The following is an 11,653-nucleotide window of genomic DNA, read 5'->3' as shown; positions in this document are numbered from 1 at the left end:
TTTGTATTATTTTTTATTTTACTCCATACTCAATTTCTATGCTGGATGAAGTGGCACGTGCTAAGGGACAGACCTTCTGAAATCCCTGTCCATCAAATTGTCGCTTATCATAAATACATTACATACATTACGTTAGTGAGTCCCACAACGCATGCGCAGAGCGATCTGACAACAAGCTATCGGATGTGAGCCTGGCTGTGATGATATGGGCACTGTGCATGTTTTTAAATTCATCGGATAGCTAAGAGTCAAATTATCAAAGCCTCACATTCATTTTATTGCCCGTATCCACATATTGACATATATCTGGTGCATTCTCATTATGCCGGTAAGTTGCTACGCCTGCTTGTATTTTTTTTTGTTTTGTTTGCAAAGGGGTTCCTCCCTCCGACCTCACTCATATGATGCTAACCGGTTAGCACCGGTAGCCTACCACGTACCACTCAAATGCTGTATCGGTACTTTTAGGTTTTACCGCACACTGCCAACTCATTAGCATTGGGTTTTAACTTGTGGGTCGTTACTAAGTGGATGAGTTGTGTAGGGGGCGGGTGTCACTGCTTGCTAAGCTAAGGCCAGTAACGCTAGTTAGCGTTTACCTGCCTAGCAACCCAGCAAACGGCAGAGACACAAGCAGAAGTGCTAACGCTAACCTAAGCAATGGTTAACATTTTTCAATATAATAAAAGTAAATTAAAAATGTCACGATAGTCCAATAAAATATAGTAGACTGACGAAGATACTGTGCTTTTACGGTTCATCTTTTTAGAGTAATAAGCTCGAGAAATCTGAAAAGCAGGAGGCCAGCGATAACGTCAAGGTGGTGGTGAGATGTCGCCCCCTCAACCAGAAGGAGAAGATGATGGGTCACAAGCAGGCCGTCGTGGTGGACGAGATCCGCGGGACCATCACCGTCAACAAGCTGGAGACCCCCCAGGAGCCTCCCAAGACCTTCACGTTTGACACCGTGTTCGGGCCAGATAGCAAACAGCTGGATGTGTACAACCTCACAGCCCGCCCCATCATTGACTCAGTCTTAGAGGGTTACAATGGTACTTATGATGCGATATTACCAATCATTTTTATTTATAACTTGCTGAAAATGTTGTCATCAGTTATAAAAGACGATATTGCATAAGGTTAGTTGCATCATCTATTAAAGCTAAATCGTTTATAATTTAATTAGCTTCATAGAAAACATTGCTTTATTAACTCTGTTAGCATCAGTGTTTTATTTATTTTGTATTGTATGGGTTCCATACATAGGGCTGATTGTGTGATGTTTATACTCTTCCTTTCAGGTACGATCTTTGCGTATGGGCAAACTGGCACAGGAAAAACATTCACCATGGAGGGCGTGAGAGCTGTGCCAGAACTCAGAGGCATTATACCAAACTCCTTTGCTCATATATTTGGTCACATTGCCAAAGCAGAGGGTGACACCAGGTAGGAGCAACAAAAAGTGTTACCCCTTATTTTGAAAGGTGGTATTTGTTTCATACATTTTTGTCCAGAAGCCAGTGTTTTCCTCTAGCGGGACTCCCCTGTTAGTAATGTCTTGAGTTGAGCAGATCTCTTGACTACTCGGAGCAAAAATAACACTCCACCATATATTTCTGATTGTGTTGACTGGGTGTGTGTTGGGTGTACTGTGCTACGTTACTGTGCAGTCAGTAACACCGCTGATTACCCAGAAGTGTCACTTAGGCATATTAGGCAATGTGAGAGTAAGGACTAGTGAAGTACTTTTTGTACTACTTTTGTTCTAGTACTACTTTTCTGTAATATAGTACAATACAAGATTTGTTGTTTATAAATATACAACTTAGCGTTTATCTGATATAAATATAAAATATTTAACGTTTACAGGTTCTTGGTTCGTGTTTCATACCTGGAGATTTACAATGAGGAGGTGCGAGACTTGTTGGGAAAGGACCAGCTGCAAAGGCTGGAGGTAAAAAGATATTTAAATGAATACCTGCAAACCTGCTAAATTGCAATATACTTACTTTCTTCATTAGCTTCTGTCCTGATCATAGTTTTCCATGAAAATCTATTTTTTATCGTAGGTGAAAGAAAGACCTGATGTTGGCGTTTATATTAAGGATCTCTCTGGTTATGTTGTGAACAATGCTGATGACATGGACAGGATTATGACACTGGGCCACAAAAACCGTAAGCAGAATAAATGACTGTGCTCACAAGGAAATGAGTACCCACAGAATTAAACAGATACCTATCTATGTAATGTGATGAAGTCACACCTCTCAAACAGTGTGAAACATCTTACTTGCATGTATCAGCACTATAGAAAAATGTTAAGTAGGGCAACATTTTCAGTCCTTTTTTTTTTTAAACATTGTATAGTTTAGCAAATTGATACATAAATCTATTGAATGCGTCTCAGTATTCGAAAAAAAGCAAATATGAACTTGCAGAGAATGAATTCAAAATATCTAAAAGCTAAGAAGTAGAGCAATCTTGAAGAGGCAAGTTGTCTGATCAGTTTGTTTTTATTATTATTATTGACTTTGTTTAGGTTCTGTTGGTGCCACGAACATGAATGAACATAGTTCCCGGTCTCATGCCATCTTCACTATCACCATCGAGTGCAGTGAGAAGGGTGTGGATGGAAACCAACATGTGCGCATGGGAAAACTTCATTTGGTTGATCTAGCAGTATGTATCTGCCACCGGACATTTCTGTGCTAAACACTGTGGTTATGCTGATGTAAATATGCTATTGTCATTCCATCAATGATCCATCTAGCCATTTATCTTCTAATCGAATGCTAATCTTCCTGCAGGGTTCAGAAAGACAGGGTAAGACTGGAGCCACAGGTCAGCGTCTAAAGGAAGCGACGAAGATCAATCTCTCTCTTTCCACACTGGGAAATGTCATCTCTGCCCTGGTGGATGGAAAGAGCACACATGTACCCTACAGAAACTCCAAACTAACCCGGCTGCTGCAAGATTCTCTTGGAGGAAACTCTAAGACAATGATGGTAAATTGAAACTTTTTCAACTTTTTCAAGAAATGTGAGCTATTAATTAATTATTGATAACCTCCAGGGGTCATTGTTTACTAAAAATCACAGTAGGTAAAATGTGCCCCACTCATCAAACTACTGTTCTAAAAATGTATAGCCTTGTAGTTTATTGTGAAGATAAGGCATTAACTCCAGAAATGAAATTCATGTAATGAGTTTGGTTTGATTCTGTTGTGTTTAATATAAGCTGTTTAGGTTTACAATAGCAGTAACTACTATACCGTGTAACTCAGCCACATCCGTTTATTATAAGCACAAGTACCGCATTTTGTCATCCTGACATTACTGCCTGTTTCTTACTTTTTTGAACTTCTCTCCACCAGTGTGCAAATATTGGCCCTGCAGACTATAACTATGATGAGACCATCAGTACTCTGCGCTACGCTAATAGGGCTAAAAACATCAAGAACAAAGCCAGGATCAATGAGGATCCTAAGGATGCCTTGCTGCGCCAGTTTCAGAAGGAGATAGAGGAGCTGAAGAAGAAACTGGAGGAAGGTAATGTGGGGAACATGTTTCATCTTCTTTTTAGACTTGCATCTTATATACCATAACTGTGCACAAATACTCACCAGACCGGAGCCAGTAATATAGAAGGGTACAAGAATGTGTCACTTGGCCTTCATGACAACATGTATATTCCAATTACTGTTCTGTAGGGGAAGAGATTTCTGGCTCCGAAGGCAGTGGATCAGAAGAGATGGATGAAGGGGACGATGAAGGCGGGGAGGCAGGAGAGGGCAGACGGAAACGAAGAGGTAAAGAATGAAATGCATATATTCAAGCATTAGAGCAAATGAAAGGTTTCAAGGTTTTTTTATTTGGCGGGTTTTATATATGATTTTGGTACATGGAGAGATATACTGTATATCTGTATAGTTTTGTATGTTATGTGAGTCAACATTCATTTCCTCACATAAACACCAGATTACTACATAACCTTTACACTTCAACTAACGTCTATACGTATGTTCTCATTTAGGAGTTCCCCACTTATTCACACCTTGTTTCATGGTGTGGAGAGGAAATTGGTGAACACTCATGAACAAGCATAATTAAGTGACCACATGTTTTTCAGTGTAAGGTTATCATCACCTAGTTGCTCCTTATGTGAATATGATGCCGTGGTGTGACTATTGTACTGTAACTATTTGTATTTGTGCAACCACATCTGACTAATTTTTTGATTAGGTAAAGCGCCTTCTTGTTTCTCACTGAGGAATTTAGTGGGTACGTGGCATTCTCTGTTCTTTTTCTAGACATGGCAGCAGTGATAATTCAGAATTTACCTGTTCCTCCTTGGCACCATTGTCCACTTAGAATAGTAGTTGGTCAGTCTTTCAACTACCAGCACACCTTTTGCAATCCTGAGCTCTTTTTACACAAATAAATACAAACCTAATACTGTTTGTATATGGTGTACATAAGTATGGTAAATGTATGTAATGGGTAATGTGGCCTCAGATCTTTATCAGTTTCTGAAATCACTAAAGCAAAATTCTACTAGGATTGTCTCTGTAACATAAGTGTACAGGAAGTATAGAGGCCGATTAAGTGGCCAGCATCAGGGCTTCAGGAGACTTTCTTCTGCCTCAGAGGGACGTTAATTATCAATTAATCATAAATTTAATAAAACTAAGCTATAAAATCTCTGTTGCTATATAGTTTTAGGTTGTTGTTGTGTACACAGTTGTGTTGAATACAGTTTTAAAAGGGTTCACAGACACTTGACTAATGCATCAAGAAACAGTTTTTCTAGTTTTGGGTAAGTGGTTTCCTGGCGGGGATTTCCTAATGCTTTGATGTCTAGCCCGAGTCAGTCATTTTCTTCTAGTACACGGCTTTATTCATTTTATATCTCCTGCATACAGTTATGTGATGAACAAAATAAACTTGTATTTAAGGGGTTTATCATAAACTGGGTGGTTTTGGATCATGATGCTTAACCATCGGACCACCACTGATTTTATTACCTTTATTTAATATTTGTATCGGTCAATCTTTCTTTCTATTTCTCCCAATGTGTTATCTATTGAAGTGATTTGGAGGTCATTCTGCTAATCTCTCTAACCATTGGCTCTATTTTTATAAAGGGGCTTTATGTTTTCCCTTTGAGACATGAAACCTGTCCTGATCTGTCCTGTGAACACACAGCCCAGAAAGTATGTACCAACAGGTCATATTAAGGCAAGCCATTTATCCACCCAGCCCTAACCACTTCATTCATCTACAGCCACACATCCACAAATCTTAATCTGTGGGAATTGCTGTTTCATTAGCCCACTTTCCCTTCTTTTAAACCTCTGTAATCTGTAAACAGCTATGCCAATAACCATCAATTATCCTTTAAGCTCCACTATGTATTTTTGTCTATTTTTCTTGTGTTCAATCACAGTCACGTTTCTTTTGAAATTTGATTATTTCTCCTGCTTTTTCGTTTAGTGTTCTACTCTATACAGTCATAAAGCCTTTCGAGATTATTCTGTAATGTGTCGCTCTTTGTCTTTCTCTCTCTTCTTCATGGTGCAATTGCCGCCTGTCTGACTTGTTATACCCTCTTAATTCCAGAAGAAAGAGGTTGGTGTAAAAAAAATGTAAAAAAAGGCCCTACTTTCCTGCAGTGTCCCCTACCTGCTTAAATTATTCACAGGGTTTTAGTTGCTTTTCACTAACACGGACTAATCTGGAAACAGATTATTTCATAATCAATGTAAACATTTGTCTAAATGTTACTCCTACTGTCACACACAGACATCTGCTTAACAAAGGGAATGTTGCACTTGGTACCGTTTGCTTTATTTTCACATTTTAGCAATAAATGCTTACTGTTATAAAACTAAATATCACTGACACTAACTCTCAGGAAAGATGTTCTTGAAGAGAAAATGCACCCTAAATACACGCGTTTAGTACTAATGCTATTTTACAATTGCATAAAATGAACTGATATGCTTCATTCTAACCCATCCACTGACAAGTACTGTACTGCTTGATCCACAGTGAAATCAAGCAGTCACTTAAGGACAATCTGGTTTGTCATATATGTCTAAGGGAGGAAGAAGATTTCCCCTGACAAGATGGTGGAAATGCAGGCAAAGATCGAAGAGGAAAGAAAGGCTCTGGAAGCCAAACTGGACATGGAGGAGGAGGAGAGGAACAAGGCCAGAGCAGAGCTGGAGAAAAGGGAAAAGGACCTGCTTAAAGCTCAGTGAGTCCCTAAACAAGAAGTAGACACAGATTCATTCAAATTAAATATGTTTTTAGTGTTAGTAGACTTAAAAATGACTTATTGTTCTTTTTCCCTTACATTTCACAAAACAATCATTTTATACTTGAAATACCTTTTAACTACTCAGGCAAGAGCATCACCTTCTCCTGGAGAAGCTGTCGGCCTTGGAGAAGAAGGTCATTGTGGGTGGTGTTGACCTTCTGGCCAAGGCTGAAGAGCAGGAGAAGCTCCTGCAAGAGTCCAACAATGAACTTGAAGAACGTCGCAGGAGGGCAGAGCAGCTTCGGAAGGAACTGGAAGAGAAAGAGGTAGGGATAGATAATTTATCAAGGCTGGTTCCAGTTTTTTCTTTATCAGAGATTTATCACCAATTTTCTTAACTGATGTGGTTAATAGACCATGAAATGATTTAATGTAGTTCATGTGTTTGACCCTGTCTGATTTTTCTTAAGTCACAGCTGGCAATGATGTCATCATATTATTTTTCTTGTACTAAATAATCATCTTTCAACAACAGAAAAATTACATCCATATCAAACGATCATTTCCCTTTTTAGGTACTTTAGGAATGTTACATTTTAGGCTGCAACATCATATTTTGGCTGAAAGTTGTTAGATTACTGTTGAGGACATAGACCTCAGGCTTATGGTGTGAGCTTTATGGAAGCGGGACATAGGCCAATGCCTCCTCCTTGCAAAAAAGCTGCTCAGGGCTTTGTACAAAATCGGTCAAAAGATGAAAAAAAAATCTCAGCCTACATACTGTGTTAACTCATTTAATCATTTCCATTGGAGTGGGTGTCTAATTTAGGTTGGAACATACAACTGTTCTAAGGAAGCAGAAACCTGTGTCATGTACTAATGATGCAGAATCACTGTTACTTTAGACAGGCATTGTTCTTACTTTACACATGTTGCTCTGTAGTCTCAGGGTTATGACCACTGACCACAGCATATTTACTCACCAGAAGAACTTACTTTTGCACAATTACTAAACTGTCTTCCTGTACTGCAGCAAGAACGTCTAGACATAGAAGAGAAATACACTAGTCTGCAGGAGGAGGCTCAGGGAAAAACCAAGAAACTGAAGAAAGTATGGACCATGCTAATGGCTGCCAAATCAGAAGTAAGGCTGAGAGCGTCTGATTAACAGCTTTTAGAAAGCAGCTGGATGGTCTGCGGTCATAATTGTTTTTATTTTTTTGTTTGGCAGATGGCAGATCTTCAGCAAGAACATCACAGAGAAATTGAGGGCCTCCTGGAGAACATTCGCCAGCTGAGCCGGGAACTCCGGCTGCAGATGCTAATAATAGACAATTTTATTCCCCAGGAATACCAGGTGTGTACATGGTGTATTAAAATGCGGAATGCTATGGCTCTGTCACATTTTTAATATGCCCGATGTCTTTAGTTTCCACTGTTTGCTCACATCTGTGCTCACAAAAAAGTCTGTCTTCCTCAAACTTTATGTATTATGATGAATGTAGTTCTCTCACCCAGTGCATGTGCCAATGGTTTTGTCCTTTTTCTTTATTTCTTCTTTCGTATGAGGCTTTATGTGTTTGACACCTAATGCAGTCAGGAATATTCACAATATCCCTCTAGGACAAATAAATGATAAATAGAGCATATTTGCATAAACATCTTGGCATCAGTATCTTTGTATCATTGACAAGTCTGTCTCTGTTTATAAATTTATATTCTCCAATGTTTTTCTTCTCAGGAGATGATTGAGAATTACGTGCACTGGAATGAAGATATTGGAGAATGGCAGCTGGTGAGCTCAACACAGTGGTTTTTGTTTTAAATAATGATCCTTTTAAAGGTAACGATTACTTGCTTGTAGTTTCTTTATAACTTTCCCTATGTTTTTTCAGAAATGTGTGGCGTACACTGGCAACAATATGAGAAAACAGACTCCTGCACCAGACAAAAAAGAAAAAGATGTGAGTTATACTGTAGAAGATTTATTGTGAAATTAGTGACATTCCTGCATTTCTTCCTTCTTAACAGTGTATTGTTTGCCTCTATCCTTCTGCCTGTCCATTCTATAGCCATTTGAAGTGGACCTGTCCCATGTGTATTTGGCCTACACAGAAGAGAGCATGAGGCAGTCTTTGATGAAACTAGAGAGACCCAGAACCTCTAAAAGTAGTAAGAGTGGCAGAGCAAAGACTGGACGAAGGTGAGACTGTTACAAAGGATTTTATGTGCTTAGTTCGCACAGTGTCATACACATGTCACAGTTTACATTCATTCTAGATTCCTAGGATAAATGCAAATTGGTGTAAGGAGCAGTGTTTTAGGAAAATTGTTAGTTCCCTTTTGTAAATCTTAAATAAAGCAGACACAATCAGTTGAGACCTTCTTCAGGATTTTAATTGCAAGGAGTGAGCAGTTTACAGCAAAGGCAACTTCCTCTCACTGAAGAGAAGACAAGGATTCAGCTCATAATATGTATTCCATTCTGGGAGGCGTATAGTCACACAGTATGTGGGAAATATTTTCTACACAAAGCAAGCATTGGGCACATCAGATAAGGATGCTACACACCGGTACTCCCTATTTCTTGTAGCGCAGAAGGGAGAAACCTTCAAGGCCATAGCACAGCTAACGAGGCTTCAGCAAATAATGTTTTAATGATTAAATGCAGTATTTTTCCAACATAAGGTGGTGGGTATAAACCAAAAACTGTTTGCCAGTTTCTAGAGGTTAAAATAACTTACTAGCTACTGTATAATAAGTATCCATTATGGTATTAGAAAGACACGTTACTAAACACATTAAACTCACTATTGGAACCAACTGCTTTCTTACTGTTGCTTATCATTAAACGGAGCCAGGTAGCTGGTTTCATGTCACTGTAGCTGCCAGTATCTCATCTCATCTTTCTTTTATGTCTACTTCTACGTAAGATTCACCTGCCTTACTTGTTGCCTAATCATCTTGGAAAGGCTGATGCAGGCACTTTTCAACATAGCTATAGTTATAGTTATAGTTACTATAGCTAGCTATAGTTCAGTTCTTTATTAATTCTTGTTTACATTTTCAGATTTTGATGTATATAAAAACACACTAATTATGTGTAAATGGGATTAATAGGTTTTGCCTGAAGTTGTTTGCAGTCCATTAGCTAAGATTTAAGTCTGACTAAATCAGTCACTCCCTTAAACAAACGGAAGCATTTTTAGTTTATAAATGAACAAATCTATGAGTCTTTTGTAGCTTTTTGGTATGTAGTGCTAGCATCATGGTATGTTATCTTGTCATATTGTTATTCCGAGAAATGAAAAACCTCAAAACTCCTAGAAGTTGTTGATAACCATTATCATGCATCCATCTCCCCACAGGAAAAGATCTGCAAAGCCGGATGCTGTGATCGAATCCCTTCTGCAGTAAAGACGATGTAGAGGAGAGCTACTTTTACACTGCAACTTTCATTTTACTGTAGTAAAAGAAGTCATTAGTCAAGTCTAAAGAAGTCATTGTTGAACATTATGTACAAGGTTACACTGTACAGGACAAGGATTTAATGTGAAGGAGCTGCAAACTGGGATCACTTGGCCTGAGGACCTGATGTTTTTATTATATTGGAACACTTCTTAGAGGAAAACATTTGACCAACAGCAGCTAAACTCTTCCATAAGCACTACTATCTTTACATAGGAGTTCTTCCCTAAATGCAGTTCACTTGAAATATTCAAATGATTAGTAGTTTTGAAAATGACAAAAACTAACGATTCAATAGGATTTTCAGCTGAACTTTTAAACTGCTTTCTGATTAAAGCTTCTTGCTTCTTTTTCCCTGAGCATCTACTGTGAGAGACTGATGTTTAATATCTTATGCTGACATAAACACAATCGAAATAGTATCGAAATTAAAGCAAATTCTTCTTCTGTCAGAACAAACCGACTTGTGTTTGTTCCACTGAACACAAGGACTCGTCACTATAAACAACATACATGAACACTAATGTAAGTGCGCTTTATATTTTTCATAATATTTCAGAAACATAGGGGTGTGCATGCCAACCAGCTGTTAGATGTTACTGCTGTTTGCTAATCTAAGCAAACCAGCATTTTATTTTTCAATGTAAGGACACTGTTAATATTAAGCTGTATAATTCATATGTATACCTAGAATTTGTTATTGAGTTTTTGTGGCAATAATTTAATGTCATGATGTTGTGTAGTAACGTTTTCATTTGTATCCTAAAGTTTGTCAAATGTTTACGTCCACCCAACTTTTGGATATTTTATTTATTAAATTATTTTATGCATTCTTCTCATAGTCTTGTTTTTTATTATAGCAGAGCAATTAATGGAACATAAATTGGTTATTGCTGTGCACAATTAAAGTTTTTAAAAATGTCATTGTTGCTGTGATGGGACATAAACCCATTAACCGGTGTATTCTGCCCTATAAAATATGAGAAGCAAGCATGATGTAAAATGAAAGACAACAACTAAGCGTTCTTGTATTATAATTTATTGACAAATAAATACAAATATTGAAATAAACAATAAATATAAAATAAATATGAATAAATTATAAGTATTCAAGAATGTACATGTCACGCTTTTGTGTGCTTCTTTGTTTGCACACCTTGTTTTGATTTTTTAAAGACCTTTGTACACTCCTTGACTTCCTCCAGAAATGTCTGCAGAGAGTCACTTGTGTTGCTGGTCAGGTTACAGGGGACAGAATGATTCTGAAACAATGGACAATTTTCGATTATTTTAAATGCACAAAATTTATTTGCACACAACTAGAATCATAGAAAACATTTTTGACTTAAAAACACATTCAAACAAATGCCTTTAAATGTCTCTGCATGTCATCTAAAAAGAACATTGAATCACAAAGTCTTCTTTACCTTGTTCTCCCTGTTGTACTGTTCAATAAGATGCTCGAGTGTTTTTAATTCAGGCATATCTACTTTCCTCAGACAGATCTCAGCCCTGCAGAAGAATCCAGCCTGTCAAGATAGGAACACAGTGAGTGATGGTATTCAGCAATCTGCAGTTAGTTAATTGGCTGCAGCAAAAAGAAACAAAAAATATGTACCATGTTTCATGAATTTTAAAGGCTGTAGACTGTTGAAAACTTTGTAACATACCCAGCATATGTTTCCTGGCTCTGATGCCACTGGAAGTTTTGTCTCGTTCAGCTTGAATGACAAGATATGGTTGTCAATGTATTATAAGACAACAATAAAAAGCCCCTTGTAGTTTGGTACTTTCCTTACCTTTGGTTTGGATAAATTGGAGAGCAAGTCCTTAGTTTCTTCGCAAATTCTAAACATTAAAACAGGTGATTTGGATTGTGATGCTGCAAAGATCCCGGCCACCACCATCATCAGAATAACAGAAA

At 37.9% G+C, this 11,653-nt stretch overlaps 1 protein-coding gene across 1 annotated transcript; it reads left to right on the top strand.

The window, feature by feature from the left end:
- Window positions 1–149: 149 nt before the first annotated feature.
- kif3a (kinesin family member 3A) lies at window positions 150–10,564 on the top strand. The gene is made up of 17 exons (XM_029164993.3): window positions 150–328; window positions 770–1,052; window positions 1,302–1,446; window positions 1,870–1,954; window positions 2,070–2,175; window positions 2,540–2,679; window positions 2,808–3,005; window positions 3,374–3,548; window positions 3,710–3,808; window positions 6,102–6,258; window positions 6,407–6,587; window positions 7,295–7,405; window positions 7,493–7,618; window positions 8,003–8,056; window positions 8,157–8,225; window positions 8,334–8,464; window positions 9,630–10,564. The coding sequence occupies exons 1-17, from the start codon at window positions 323–325 to the stop codon at window positions 9,676–9,678; spliced, it is 2,115 nt and encodes a 704-aa protein (XP_029020826.1). The 5' UTR covers window positions 150–322; the 3' UTR covers window positions 9,679–10,564.
- The last annotated feature ends 1,089 nt before the right edge of the window (window positions 10,565–11,653 follow it).

Source organism: Betta splendens, chromosome 10 (assembly GCF_900634795.4).
Source record: "Betta splendens chromosome 10, fBetSpl5.4, whole genome shotgun sequence".
Lineage (NCBI taxonomy): Eukaryota > Metazoa > Chordata > Actinopteri > Anabantiformes > Osphronemidae > Betta > Betta splendens.
This window is presented reverse-complemented; position numbering and strand designations above follow the sequence as displayed.